This window comes from Corapipo altera, unplaced genomic scaffold, assembly GCF_003945725.1.
Source record: "Corapipo altera isolate COAL_440 unplaced genomic scaffold, ASM394572v1 24b, whole genome shotgun sequence".
Classification (NCBI taxonomy): domain Eukaryota; kingdom Metazoa; phylum Chordata; class Aves; order Passeriformes; family Pipridae; genus Corapipo; species Corapipo altera.
The window spans coordinates 3,613,564-3,629,476 of record NW_020884888.1 but is presented as its reverse complement, the minus strand read 5'-3'; the positions used below and the strand labels follow the sequence as shown (position 1 = coordinate 3,629,476).

Here is a 15,913-nt window from a genome sequence, read left to right as displayed (position 1 = left end):
ATGTCTGTCATGTATTGGCCTCATAAGCCACCAGCGTGCCTGTAACAAATGTGGATAGAGCCTTCCTAAATCTTTGTTCGTGAAGCCCAACCATGATGATCTTGTGAAGTTGTCCATATACATGCCACTTAATCGCTATTCAGCAACACTTCCAAGCATTTCCATTTCAGGGATTCATTAGCTTTTTAAAGATTTTCTTGCACTATAATTTTTGCAGGGTTTAAATGCTTTGAGTTTGTAATCTCTCCAATGGGATTAATTTTTAAGGCTTAGCAAAACTCTTTGAAATTTCTTTCATTACCGAAAGATGAGGAAAAGTGTGCCTCATTTTAACAGCCATGCTTGAGACTGCTAACAGTAGAGATCTTGTAGCAATTTAGCAAAAAATATATGTCTTGGAAATAATTTTTGAGATAAACATGTAAGTCTGCATAGAAGTTGAATAATGGATTTTTACTATTTTTTTAAAATTTTTTTTAATTTTCCTTTAAAGAGGAAGTTTAAAACCATTCCTCCTTGTCCTATCACTACAGGCCCTTGTAAAAAATCCTTCATCAGCTTTCTTGTAGACTCTCTTTAGGGATTGTAAGTTTTAGTTTTGACCTCTTTCTTGACTTCAGAAACCTAAAAAATGTGTGCTCTGTTATGTCCTGTAGGAGGCTGACCTTTTCCTACAGTGTGAAGTGTGCTCAAGGAAGGAGGCAGCAATACACAGTGAATCATAAACACTTTGGGGATTGCCTTGCTGTGTGCCAAATTATGTTTGCCGTCTCCAGCATGTAATTTTCAGGCAAATCTGTTGAAGTCTTTAATCTATAATTAGGCTTATAAGCTTCTTTAGACCTTTTGGATTTCCTTCTTATTTAAATAATGGAACACAGCATTGTTATTCTGTGAATCTTTCTGCCATATTTTCCAGAGAAAGTTTTACTGGTGGGGTTTTTATTTATTTATATTTTCCTTCAGTTTTCTAAAATGGGTATGTGAAAATCCTATTTTCATCAAGAAATTAGTTCAAAATTATGTGGTACAAGTGACTGTAATAAAAAGGGAGAATTTTTTCCTGGCAGTACTGAGCGTAAATAGTTTTTCAGTTAGGCTTAAGTAAATATGAGTTTTCAAAATTGGATTCATACAGTAGGTATGAATCCTCCTTCCTTCCTCATTTTCAGGTATTTATTACAGAAATATTCTACAGACCTTTTATTTTCCTCATAAGAATTTTAATTCTATGAATATTCAGATTCAGACTTTTTTTTTCTTTCTGTACAATAGATCTTAATAGTTGCATAATCTTTAAAGAAACCTGCAAGTCTTTTTTAATTGGAAACACAGCAGTGTTAAATAGTTTGTAAATACTTTCTCAGTGTGCTGTAGGTAAGCAGTTTGCTTTTAATGTTGTTTTCTGAGTGTTTTGGGGAATTTTGGTGCCCCTAAATTGACCTAAGGGATTTTGCTTTCAGGTTTCCTACTGATCAATTTGATTTCCTTTTTCTGCTCCCAATACCATGGGTTTTGGAGGACTCGTTGCTGTTCTGTTTCAATAGGAGGGATGTCCTACCTGCTTTGGTATCTGTTGTGACCTAGCAGTCTACAGGAGTTGAAGTATGTCCTGCTGCCCCTTATAAGCCCTGGTGACTCCAGGCAGTAAGCTGGAGACATAAGAAAGTTCCAACATCTCGAAACCATTTCTATTGAGTTTTAATAAAAGTGCTAATGTGGAATGCTCTAAGCAAAGGGGAGAAATTGTAATAAATACGATCATTATTTTAAAATTCTTTTAGACCAGTGGATTCTTTTAACAATTTATACATTTGGCTCAGTTGTAATTTTCTTGACATCCTTACGATCATTTAGGGAAGTTCCTTTATGTATTTATAGCAGATACATTCTGGAGCTTAATTCAATGGCTTGCAAATTTCCTGGCTCTCTGTAGACCCAAACTCACGCATTTCTATGTCTGTTTACGGTTTTTCCGGATTTCACTATTATATTTTGGCAGTTCTGTGATCTTTCCAATTTCTACGTTAGTGTACATATGTCTCAGTTCTGTTGCTGGTTGTTGTTTTTTTTTCCTCTTTATATGTTGCTGTTCCTTCACAGTTATATTTTTACTGTCTACATTTGTTTTCCAAAGCACAAGTGATCAGTAATTAATGTTACTGGTTTTACTGCACTTAGGTTGCTGGGGATTTGTTTGCTTGTTTTTTATTTGTTTGTTTTTTAATATTCTTTCTGTAATCTGCGGCATGTTTTGGCTTTTGCTTCTTCTTCTACTTGAATTAATATTGTACAAAAACAGCTACTGCATGTACACCAGCCCAGAATACCTCTTATTATTTTTCTTTTTAGACATTTTGAGAGTTTGCAAAATTTTAGTCATAAAGCTTCTAAGAAAATAGAACTTCTAGAAGAGCAGCTTCCTGAAAGTGTTTGTATGACTTTTCCACAAACATACAGTTCTTTTAAGATCCTATGTTCTTGCTTACCTTTAGTAAATAGCATACAAATTCTTCATTTGAGAATCATTTTCTGAAAGCTAACAAATGTTTTTGCACTTGTACTAAATGTAATACCCTCCCTTACAGATGCAGAGAGAAGATGTATGATTATTATAACCTGCCAAAAACCTCCGTTGTGATAGCTTTTTATAATGAGGCTTGGTCAACACTTCTGCGAACTGTTCACAGTGTTCTTGAGACATCCCCAGATATTCTTTTGGAAGAAATTATTCTTGTAGATGATTACAGTGACAAAGGTAGGAAGAGTAATTCTAAACAATGTTGATTGTTGATGGGCTTTTTTGGTCAGCCAGTCCACAGGAGAAAGTTATGCTGTTTAGGTCACATACCATAATATTGTACAACATAGGCATCTAATTGGAAAATATTTTTTCTTGTAGTGTGCCAGGGAAAAATTTGGCTTCTGAACCAAAATTAGTTTAGAATGGGGAAGCATGTGTTGTATGTGAGTGCTTGCCTGCATAGATAACGTACAGTCTGTTGAAACATTTTAAGTTGCCTGATTTGAGCAAGTTTTGATTGCTCTAAGGTTGCCCTGGTGTCTCAAGTAATGACAGCTACCTAGTTCTTTGGTTTAGTTTGAATAATGGGACACAAAGGCACTGCTGGCATTTTTCACTACACATGAATTGTGTTAAGAGTAAAACACAGACAAATCTTTAAGTAACATTTGAGAAGCACTTGACAATCTGAAAATGAATTGCAGGGCCAAATGTAAAGCATTTGATTTCTTAAAAGTAACCATTATTTTTGTCCATCTAGGTTCTGTGTTTTTTCCATGTCCTTTCTTAGGAGTTCAAACTGCCAGTATCTTTAGGGTACTGCTATAAGCAATATGCTACTGAGGAGATAACTTTCTGTAGCTTGATATTAACAAATTGTTCCAGAACTATATTATTACTTTTCTGTTTGTTTGTTTGTTATAGAACATTTAAAGGAGACTTTGGAGAACTACGTGGCTGGTTTACGCAAGGTGCGTCTTATCCGGGCAAATAAGCGAGAGGGGCTGGTTCGAGCCCGGCTGCTGGGGGCATCTGTGGCAAAAGGAGACATCCTGACCTTCCTGGACTGCCACTGTGAATGCCATGAGGGCTGGCTGGAGCCACTGTTGGAAAGGTGAGCTGATGCTCTGGGCTGGTTTTCTTTCCCACTGGAGAAGAAGAGACAAGACAATTTGGCACTCCTCTGCACTGGAAAAATGACTTGTAGTTTACCAAATGTTACTGCAGCCTGGTCCCTGAGGCACTGCAAGTGTTTGTCTCCTGGCTATGGGGAAGCAAATGGAAGTGTGAAAGATCAGGAAATGGGATTTTTTTTTTTTTTTTTTTTTTTTTTTTTATTCTTGGGGACCAAGTTGCTTTTTTTCTTCAGACAAGGGAAATTTTTCAGGAAGAGGAATCCCCGCACCCTCAGCTTTGAAACTACCTTGGGAAAGGTGGCTGCTTCTGTCAGCCAGGGTTGTGGATGAGAAGAAGGTCTGGAAAGATGCATGCCCGAGACGTGCCCTATTGCAGGACAATGTGCGCATACGCAGAGTGGAATAGAAGTCAAAAAACTGCATCTTCCTAGTCCTGAGGAAATCCGTCTTTCCAAACTGGTTCTAATATAAAACATGATGGGGTAGGATAGGGAGGAGTTAATGCTATGTCAACACTGACTTTGACTTGGAAACCATCTGTCCCGGGACACTGAACTTTACACCTATGTAGTCTCTTGTCTATACTGCAGATCTGCCAGGCTGTTCAGAAAACTTCCATTGATTAAAAACAAACAAACAAAGAAAACAAAAACCCCAAGAAGCCTCCAAAAGCTGCAAGAAAAAAACCTGGAAACCAGAATACAAGCTCTCCATTACAGCTTTGAATATTTAGGGTATTCTTGAAGCCTCATCCATGCATATTCATCAGCCATACATGCACTTTTCCTGCTGTCAGTTCTGCCACTGGCACACCTCACCACAGCACCCTGCTGCCCTCACATCACATCCAGTGCTTCGTCCTCCTTACTGACAGCTTATGGCTTTACCTCCTTGGATGCCATTAGGATATGCTGATGGATAGAGTACCTGAATCACACTCCCAAATATTCTGTATAGAAAACCAGTTCTCCTTAAAACACAGTTAAAAAAAGTTCTTTCCTCCAGGCCAGTGGTTTGATTTGCATCCTGTAAAGTTTCCCATGGGCTACTATAGACTTTGGATACAGACCAGAAAAAACAGCCCTATGCAAAATGGAGAAAGACTTCCAAAATCACATGCTGTCTTGATGTATGCAAGTCTTCCTGATACAAAGTGGGATGTGTTCTCAAACTAACTCCCCAGGTCCATTTGAAATTGTACCTAGAATACTATTTTAGTTTTTTGTTTTCTTAAAATTGCCATACTTACCTTGTTTCTAAGTTTCATGCCGTACACTCCAGATGACTGTGGGTTAACTATGATAGTTTGAAGAAAGGAAAAGGGGTAAACATCAAATAATGAGCATGGGTTTAACGACTGGCTTCTAAAGAAACACTGTGACTGTGGAGACGATTCTGAAATTTCTTCATTTCTTTAGCACACCACTAGGTGGCAATCTTGAGGAAGGATTGGGATAATTTTACCCGTTATAAATCACCTTCTGTAAAAAGTTAGCCCTGAATGTGTCTTGGAATTCTTGGTCTTCTTGCTGCAGATGCAGATGTACATCTCTAAGGGGAATTTCCCATGGCATATCTGACTCAAATGTATGGGAGCAATACAACAGTGCATTTTATAGCACAAATGTGGTTGTATTTGTAAGCTGCCTGTGCCTTGTACCATCTAATTAATTCTTAACTTATGGAAAAAGAGATGGCTTTTCACTTATGTGATTCCTTTCACAACTAAAATCATATTCCAGCTACCTAATTTTTACTCCTTTTCCTACTTGTTACAGGAGCAGCAAAGCATTTTTACATTTTATTGGGATTTTTTCCTCTGTGTACATATGATTCTCATTGCTTTGCACATTAGTTTTATGTGACTGAGAGAGCAGATAGCAATATTTGTATAAGCCCTTTTGTGTGCTCAAGATTTCAATGGAAGATGAAAATGAAGAAAACAGCTGTGTTGCATATTCCCTCTAGCAACAAGAGACCATTTCATACTTAAGGCAGTCTTTGTCAGCTTAGACAATACTTCTGTGGAACTGCTGCTGTTCTCTGCTGCATTTAACCTTCACAAACTGCTCTAATTTCAGAGTCTGAGCCCTTGGTCAGCCTGCGGGTTTTAATCTTAATAATCCCATGAGGAACTGGCTCTCTTTGAATGGCAGATACACTGTATCTCTTACTTATTTGACAATATAATATGTTCATTTTTCCTTCACCTCTGGAATATGTAAACCAGAAGACTAAGGGCTAAAACAAGTACCAGCATCTTAAAGTCAAACATGTCACTTCATTGCACTGAGCTATCAGGGGATGTCTAACACTAGTGTAGAGAAGATGCTAAAGAGTGATTTAGAAGAAAGACCTTAGCTTGAGCTTGTGTGCTTGAAGTTGCCCCTAGTACTGAGACAGGCCTTTCCAGAAGTTGAGGAGAAGGCAAAGAATCCTGCTGCCATTTGTAAGGGCAAATGGCTTTGGAAAGGAATCCAGAAAACCCTGCACGGTATTGAGGAATGGGAGGAAGGGGTTTATCTTCTTGAAGAAGTAGATCTGCAAGAAATGTCATCAGTTCTGATGTATTCTTAGTATGATAAAGATCTTGACTATCTTTAGATCACCCTTGCTGATAGGTATGTAATTCTGCAGTGCTATCTCATTTCTCCTTTTCATCTCCTATATTGCCAGGGTTTCCGGAAGCCTCCTTTATGTATATTTCACTGTTGGAGATCTAATTCCACTGTTGTGTGTTCAAAAGAATACGCAACATTAAAACTCATGGCTTCTTTTTGAGTTATTGTTGTAGTACTTAGTGTAACTTTTTGTGGATTATCACAGGAACAGCCATGACTTTGAGGGCCAAGAGGCTGGCTAATTTATTATTCACCTTGGCAGAACTATACAATCATGCTACTCTCTTAAACGCAGCAACCTGTACAAAAAGAAAACAGACTTTTTTTTTTGAGAATGTGATGCTGGCTATGGAAGCCAAGCCAGATGCTTAATGTGTTATCTTAAGTCATCTGACATTCCTCCCTTCCACTGTCCAGGAAGATTGATGCTTACCAGATGCCTATAGCTGAGTCCATCCTGATACATCCTCCTGATGCATCCTCAGTGGGAAACTGGTGGTTATTTCTGTAGCCATCATTTCCTTGTATTGCAGTGTGAATTGAAAAGGAGCAAAACTTTGTGTTTGGTATCTGTAAGCATTCCTTGTTCTTGTCAGTTATAGCTTTTGAGAGAAGTTTCTAATGGAAGTTACCCTTTTGTTTTAAAAAAATACCAGGATTGCGGAAGAAGAAACAGCTGTCGTCTGCCCTGTTATTGATGTTATTGACTGGAATACATTTGAATACTTGGGAAATGCTGGTGAGCCACAGATTGGTGGATTTGACTGGAGGCTGGTCTTCACTTGGCATAGTACCCCTGAAAGAGAACAAAAACGGAGGAAGTCCAAGACTGATGTGATCAGGTTAATTTTTATGCATCTTATGCTGTGAATGTGTTTTTGATTTCACCTGAAAATGCCAGGTGCTGAAAAATATTTGAGAAATAAGCATATTACTAAAAATCACTTATTTTGCTTAGTTCCCCATTTTTTACAAAATAGCTCCTGCTTACCATGGTCTTGAAAAAAATACTGGTCTAAAAGCTGAAACTCCTATGTCATCTTCCATATAGAATCCTTATTACAAAGTAGTCTTTTGACTCCTCTAGGCAAACTCCCAGAGATGTTTATCAGTGCTTGGAAGGGGTGTAACTGATAAATACTGAAGGATGTTCTCTGTGCAAAGCGAAGAGCTCCGTGTTGTAAAAAACATCATGGGCAATGATGAAAAGAGAAAAAAATCATTAGCCAGTTAGAATGCAAAAGTTATTTTGAAGACTTTATCTGTGCTGTAACCATAGCGGTGGTTCCTTATGCTATTTTCAAAGGTGAGCCAGTTTGCCAGTTTTTTGTTGAGATGAAACGATACAGCTCTATCCACCAAGGTTTTCTCTTAAGGGCTATCTCACAGGAGCTCACTCTGATGTCTTCCTTGTGGGCATTAGTTTTGTTTTAATTTAAGATTAGTTACAATTGGTTGGTATTATTTGTCACTCTATGTTGTGTTTTTAGGAGAGGTAAGGTAATAGAACAAACAATGCGTCTCGAAAATGGGCACTGTGGATAAAATCCTGATAGTTGAGGGTCTGCTGTGTTCAACTTGAAAGTTACTCTATTTCAGCAGTGTATTGTAATAAATTAAGCTGTTTGGCATTTTTGTTAGTACTTACTTCTATTTATAATATGTTATCTTATAGACTACAGCAAATACAGAGTGATTAATTTTTCTCAGTCTTTTCTAGGTGGCATATCATGATAATAATACCCAGTACTTCACAAATATTAATGAACTTATCCTCAACTGAGAGAACATTTTTTTTACATGGTAAAAATGAGGCAGTAGTTTAGTCCTTCTCAGCATATATTAGTCCACATCCTCCTTCAAAAAAATTCAAAATAGAGTAAATGTTTTAAAATCCTTTAGCTCAAATATGATGCTTTTTTCTTCTTCATGACAAGAAGAATTGTTTTTGACATGCTAAGAGGAGAACGATGAGGGATAAAGTTTCATAGTAGCCTGGGGACTGTGAGCTCGACAAGTGTCTGGAGAAAGCAGCAGTGCCAAGAGTGGTGTCATCAACAGCTGTGTTTGGAAAGATGAGTTCTGGAGGGAGATAGAAGAACTTGACTGGTTATGGAGTTTGTTTTTTTTCCTTCTGTCTTGCCTCATCTCATTCCATTATTTGAAACAGCATATGACAATGTGAGACAGTGTTGCTTCAAAAAAGATAGCTGGTAAAATTGGTTTTGACAGATTAAGACTAATTGATCACTGCACCTTGCATTTTTTTAGTATTTACCTCAACAGCAATTTAGTAAAATTCATAAAATGTCAGCTGAACTCAATTCCAATCAGCATTATATACTTGGTACTTTAAAGAGCGTAATTTTCTAAGACTATGAGCAATTAAGAACACTATTGAACAAATACAAGTTTATGTATGTGTGCCCATGCTACCCTACTGAAAGTACATCCCTTAAGTGCACTGTCACTCTGGGCCTTGTGATCTTCCATGAGGATCCAGTCTTGACTCCTGATTTTTTTTTTCCTCAAACTTAGTAAAGAATTTAAGAACATACAAATGGGCAGATCTTAGAAAGAAAACAAATGTCTTTAGAGGTTAGGTTTACTTAATTCTTAATTGATGTCTGAGAGTTTTTTCACTTGATTTTAATGGGATCAAGAATGTTGTTATTAATTACCAAAGCACAAATATTTCTTTAATTATTACTTAGATAAAATACATAAAGGTACAGCACTTAGAATTTCAGAGCTGACTAATACAGTTCTGCTACAAAAACCCCAAACTTATGTTCTGTTATGTAAAGATAAGAGACAACTCATTTATACACAAAGACACTGCAATTGCAAAAAAGTATTTAAAGACAATATTTGTACATTCTGGAGCTTGTTTCAGATACAATTTTTTTAATACAAAATTAATTTAAATGACCTCATGATAACCAATCAATGTCTGGCTTTTACTTTGTATCCAGAAAAGACTGAGAAAATAGAAAATAAAAATAGATGGGGTTTTTTGTCTGTTTGATTGGTTCATTAATTTTTTTGCTTCTTATTCAATTCAGATTCACTATTCTCTTTTACAGGTCTCCAACCATGGCAGGTGGATTGTTTTCTGTGAGCAAAAAGTATTTTGATTATCTTGGTTCATATGACACAGGAATGGAAGTCTGGGGAGGAGAAAACCTTGAATTCTCATTTAGGGTAGGTGGCTTAATTGAAAGTTTCTTTTCCTGAGAATAAAACAAGTTTCTTATTTCTTTCTTCATGCCCTTTTACATAGTGAAATAGCTGTAATAAAAGCAAGTGTTAAGAAGAGAGTATTTTTAAAGGTCTTTATATGAATGTTTTCCTCACACTTTGGCATAGCTGTTATTTTCCTTCCAAATAGGCATTTAAAAGCAATTTTTAAAACATATCTTTGTTTTGAGTGCCAGTATAAAATACAAGTGGTGGTGTGATACTAGCGGGTAAAGTTTACATTCTGTGGCTTGAAGAAGGTCATTGGAAAGAAGCATTTGTAATTCTTTGATGTGGTTGATTGAGTGAGCAAGAGGCAGCTGGTAGCTGGTCCCCGTGGGGCAGGACAAGGCAGCCCCTGTACTTCTTTTAAGGCTTTATTCTGTTTCACCTCAGGAAAAGTTTATGTAAGGGTTATATAAGGTGATGGGGAAGATCTCCAGGAACTGTAGAGCTGCACCTCACTGGGGGTGGGCCAGTGCTTAGGTATGAGGCAGATAGCTGTAATGAAAAAGATTTACAGCAGGGAAAAAGAGAGGAGACACAAGATAGTCCAGACTGATAAGCAAGACAGTCCTGTCCTCTTCAACTCAGCTGTTATGAGTGCATGGCTGATTCCTACTGAGCACTGGCTGCCTATGGTTTGCCCGATATCACACTTAGCTCACTGAAGCAATCCAGTCATGAAGCAAGAGGGACACTGTAGGGCCGCTTTTGGCTTTCAGGGAATTCACAACTTATTGTTCTGGATTTCCCTTGTCTGTTGTGCCCATCACCAGTTATGTTTTATGGTCATATTTGCCTTTCTGTGAGTCACTGAATTGTGGTACCGTGTGACAACAGATTTCAGGGATAAATTGCATTTTAATGTTACAAACCCACTTTCTTGAGAAAGGAGGCATAAGCAGACTGTCTCTCTTGATGTCTGCCTCTCTTGATATCAGAGAAGCATGGAGTCTTCCTGGTCGCTGTTCCTGTCTCCTGCTGCCTGTAGTGCAGGAATCCTAGCACAGAGGGTACAGAAATATGGAAAGAAAATTATTAGGAAAGATAATAAGCACAGGCATAGAGTTGACATGGTTTCTTTTTGGAGGGGGGATTTCTCAGCTGGAAATGGTGTTTGCATTTATGGCCACCTCCTTTTCCACACAGGGAAAAGTTTCTGTCATGCAAGTCCAAACACACAGCCTACTTAGCAGTCTTGGTCTAATTCAGCAGGCCTCCACCTGAAGCTAAAAGTTGACCCACCTCCATCAGCACTGTGTCCCTCTGAAGCAGAAATCTCCCAACTGTCTCCAGTTCTGGGGTATTGAGAACTACAACTCCTTTTAGAAAATCTCAAAGACAGTGTGCTCAGCATGCAGTTGTTGGCTCTCCACTCCTTGTGTCGCTTTTCAGGAGACAAAAGCTTGCAGGCAGAACAAGCCTGATCCTTTCCCTTTATGACTCGAAGTGCCCCTGTGCTGCCTGCTGCTCTAGAGCCAAGTTTTCATTGCCATAGACCTCTGTGAGGCTCCAGCAGCCAGTCTCATTTTTTATGAGGTGCAGCAGCATGTATGAGCAGTGCTCCTTTAGCATGTGGTCTCCTCATGGGACAGAGAAAGTATCAGAGGTGGCCTAGTGCACAGGAAGACCACAAAGGGAGTAGCAGAGTCTCCAGGAGAGAGCACATGAGCACGCTGCTGTGCCCCACAGGGGCCAAGCAGGCACATGGGTGCAGGTGGATCAAGCGACTTCTGGGACACAAATGATTTTTACAGGGTAGACTATGCAACAGTCAACCAATATGCCTTGTCATGTCAGTTTTGCTGGTGCAGATTGCCAGTAGGATCTGGCCATTTGTACACAACATGCTTTCCTCTATTTGATTTGGAGCCCCTCTATTTGTACTCCCTGTGGTGAGGATTTTTGTGGAAAAGAGCAGAGTGCTATGATGTTATTTAACTGTGTTCTTTGGCTGCCCACAGTGCTCAAAGAGGTCAGGAGGGATAAATCAGTGTTAATGCTGTTGTCCTTGTGTTTTCTAGATGTGTCAGACCTGAACATTAGGAGCAAGACTACTCAAAACCACTGTAAATTAATTTATTTTTGTTCTTCTTTCTGTAAACACCACTCTCTCCCGATGACATGAAAAGACTTGTCCTCAAGCTTCCTCTTTCTTGTACTTCAGTTATTCTAAACCTAAGAAATTCTCTGTGATTTTGAGAGGTGCAACAAGGAAAAAGCTTTTGCTAAAAGCATGATGACTAAGAGAGATGGAAGCTACGTGCTGAATGCAGAATTGAGTCAATGTACCTTGATTTTGGATTGCTTAATGCTATTTAGCTGGATAAAATTTCACTTCATGGGCATAATGGGCATTCAAACTCCTCTTTCAGAGGGATTAAAAACATACTCTTTCATCTTCTCCCTCTTGTGCAAGGAGCAAGGGGAATCTGATTGCAGCTTCCTTCCTCCCTCTGCTCTTGGTCCTGCTAGTGGCACTGCAATGTAAGTTTGTTTCTGGAGACTGAGGCTTGATACACCTGAGGTCTGTCCTTTAGCCCGCCATGTGTGAAAAGACCTTTCTTCTTTTAGAAATTTTATTGCCCATGAGCCTGGGTGATATGCCTCCGATCGCCTGGGGTCTTCTCTTTTCTGGCCTTTTTGTATTGTTTCTTTCTGTCTGGATATGGAAATCTGTCTTGTGTCAGGAGCAGCCAGGATGGGTCCATGTGTCTGAGGTGCCTCCACCCTCCCAGCTTCCAGCAGATTGTGCAAGAGAACCACCCGGGGGGGCTCAGCTGCAAATCAGCAAGAAAAATTGTAACAGAGAGAGGGGCAGGAACATAGTGTTTTTCACATTTTGTCTTTGTTCAGGATGTAGCATCCTTTTTTTATTTTTTTATTTCCTCTAGAGAGTCCTAGGATGTTAGAATGAACTGGTAGAGCTTATAGAGCTTTTCTTCTTTAGCATTCACTGACCCAGCATTACGTCAGTTGTCCAATCCCCTTCCTGTCAGGGAAGGGGGTTGAAAGGCAAGATCTGAGCATTTTCAGTAGGTTTTTGTAATGCCACCACCCGTCTCTGAAAACAAAAGAAAAAATGCTGGTAGTCTGCATGCATCAAGATGAAAATGAAAGTAAAAAGGAATGTCACCTTGTTTTCTTCTCGAGGTGAAGGAAAAATGTATGCTTTTATAATGTGAGCGGTGAATTAGCCAGACGTAGTAAAGAAACATCTCTTTATGTATGTGAGCATGCAAAATATGCATGTAACCTAATGTACTTTTCTGTTACAGAAGAAATAGTTTCATGGGAGAATCTTATCCAGAGTCACTTATTTAGCATTTAATAATCAACTTTAGTTTCTCTGTTAAATTCCTGGCTTTGTTTTATGTCTGTTCATTTGTACCTGATTTTATATAGAGGTCATGCTTTCCATTCAAATGAAAATAAATAAACCTTTTGAGGAATTGTTTAGCTGAAATATATTTAATTTGCTTTTGTAATGGGAAGACAAGATAAGTTTTGACTGTTTTAGTGAAATAAGTAGAATTCAATAAGCATTGTTTAGCAACCTACAATTATTTTTTAGAGAGTTTTAGCTATTGAAAATTCAGCTGTTATGGACTTCTCTTTTTGTCATCAATTTAACAGAGGTATGGTCAGTCTATTTCATTCCATTGGAATCAAATTTTATCAAGGAAGAGTTGAAGCATGTGCCTGCTTTAACTGTACATTTTCACTTCAGTAGTCTTTATTGTCTGTTCCTCATATCTTGCTTAAAAACAGACTGATCTAAAAAGTAACGATGAATTAAAAATGCTTAGGTGGACTACAACGAGTTGGAAATTGTTAAACTAATAAATTGAATGGTTTTAATATTTGCTAACAAATTTTGCATGATGAACTGCAACTTAACAATTAATTTTGAACATAGAAATAATAATTATGAAAAACATTGTTGTGAAACAACTCTCAAAAAGGGAGATCTTAAAGTGAAAGTGGATAGCTGGTTTCATAACAGCTTTCAAAATGGCGGTAGGGTAACTTACATGTGAAAATATGCAAATTGTTTAAAAGATCAGTACAGCATTTTAGATTTCTTGTATAATTCCTATAATCATCTTTCTGTTCAAATGACAAGCATACTGTTACCCTGAAAAGCAGTGAAAAAGAAGAGAGAAATCTCACATGAAAAACAAGAAATATGAATTTTAAATCCAGAAAGTAAAGATTATCCACTGCTCCCTATAGTTGAATAATGAATTACCTATACCTTTAAGGAAACAGTTTGTTTTAGAAGTAAACATATGTATGTGAGTGCTTACACTTTTGTAATTAAGCACAATATTGTGCCACACACAAAGGTCTGATGTCGTTATCCAAAATCAAATCAATGGAGACAACGTTCACTGATTTCCAAATTAAGAAATTTGAGAGAAACTCTAAGTATCTTTTTAAAAAAAATAACAGTCTAAGGAAAAGCTCCATTTTATGTATGCTGTAAGCCTTCGTCTGTACTGACTTTTTAAATCTCCAAAAGTCCCAAAGAGAGAGGTGGGAAAAATCTCATCACTGATCTTTTAATATTGTTAGCAACAGAACTTTTATTTGCAACTTATATGTTTAATTCCTGCTGTGTTCAATTGAATAACGTGTAATTAAAATTGTATGTCTTATACTAGAAGGTTGTCAGGGAGTAAACCTCTACCCCTTAAACCTATCTCAGCTAATTTCCTTTGTCTTCCATTACAAAGGAATGATAAGCTACCACTTACGCACACTTGAATACACGAGGAGAATTCTAAAAATCTCTAGAAAGTCTATCAGAGTCATTGGTGATAGCCTCAAGTTAGTTCAAGTGCAGTAACATGTTCCACCTTTCCTCCTATCTGACCAAATTTCAGAAACCTTGTTTCAGGCACCTTTCAGGAACAGGATATCTGCCACATTGCGGTCCCACACAATATTAAATAGGAAATACCTAGCTGTGCTTTCCTTTCATTACATCAAATTTGAGATCAGAATGGGTAATGGGAAAATGGGTGTGTAGGTAAACTGCCAAAAGTCCATGGTTTTCAGAGGAGAAGAGTATAATTAGAAAAATGTGCACAGAGTGCTGAGGCTAATGGATCCACTTGGTGGTCACTTATGGGCAGTACATTTCCTGACCTGGGGAGCCAGAGGCAGGAGGATGAGCACAAGAGCAGAGTTAGTTCTGCCAATTCCATATTCAGATGCAAGTACTTTCCTTGGCAGCAAGTAGGAATATTAGTTTAGATAAAAGGGAGGTTGTTTCACTGTTGTTGATTGGACCACCATAAGTTAGTTACAGAAGTAGTTTGCTTCTTCTTTTCATTTCATTTCATTTTCGTTCCTTTGCCAGCATTCCAGTGGAAAAGGTTAGTTTGATTTTATCACCAGGCACTTATGCCTTTCTTCTACAGTGCTGATTGTACAAGTGGAAATACAACTTACTGTTCTCCAATGATATGACAAGCTTACTTGTTTTGCTAAGTCAGCTTTCCAGCAGAATATAGGCAAAGATTTTTGGTAAGGATTAGTTATCAACCATTGGTTTCTTTCAGAAGTGGCTATTCACATGGTTAATTTGGAAAAGAAACAATGCCTGCATAACATATATCATAGACCACATTCTGTCATGAGTACGTAAAGCTAAGAAAGGGATATTGCACACCAGATAAAAACAGAGATGAGGTTATCTCCTTATGAAGTCAGAGCAAATTATTGACAGCAACAAGAATGTAATTTATCTAGTTTAATTATCAGGTGACACACAAAATTATTGTATGTGTTACTTACAGTATGGTGTGATTCTCGAGAAGCAACATCCTTGTTTTTACTATATCCTTCTTCTTGCAAAGTTTCAAATTAATGATACACACAATATCAATTCCTTGCTCAGATATGGCAGTGTGGAGGAAGTCTGGAGATCCATCCTTGCTCCCATGTAGGTCACATTTTCCCCAAACAAGCTCCATACTCACGGTCCAAAGCTTTGGCAAACAGTGTGCGTGCAGCTGAAGTGTGGATGGATGAATATAAAGAACTTTATTACCACCGAAACCCACACGCTCGCCTGGTGAGTTCAAGTCCATTGTTCCTGCAATTTCAGTAGGCTTTGTTTTCAATGAACTAACTATTAATTAAGCTAATATTTAACATGAAGTGCTTTTTATGTTCATTTCTTATTTCTTCTAAAACTTTTTCTCAAGCATAGCATAAGTGTATAATTTTTAATTCCTTGGAAAAAATTTGCAATTCTGTAAGACTACAAGAATGCCAAATCTATGTCAATATTAAATGAATGAATGAAAGAAAGAATAATGTTAAGTGAGGTGGCCAAAATAAGGAGTTGTTTAGCTTAAATTGTGCACTTCTGTGAA

At 37.8% G+C, this 15,913-nt stretch overlaps 1 protein-coding gene across 1 annotated transcript in view; it reads left to right on the top strand.

Annotated features, from left to right (window-relative positions):
* Window positions 1-15,913, top strand: part of GALNT12 (polypeptide N-acetylgalactosaminyltransferase 12) — a 46,622-nt gene that overhangs the window by 11,537 nt on the left and 19,172 nt on the right. Inside the window, exons 2-6 of the mRNA XM_027644044.1 lie at window positions 2,589-2,758; window positions 3,449-3,638; window positions 6,938-7,123; window positions 9,368-9,485; window positions 15,433-15,609. Coding sequence (XP_027499845.1) covers window positions 2,589-2,758; window positions 3,449-3,638; window positions 6,938-7,123; window positions 9,368-9,485; window positions 15,433-15,609 — 841 coding nt within the window. The remainder of the gene's footprint in view (window positions 1-2,588; window positions 2,759-3,448; window positions 3,639-6,937; window positions 7,124-9,367; window positions 9,486-15,432; window positions 15,610-15,913) is intronic.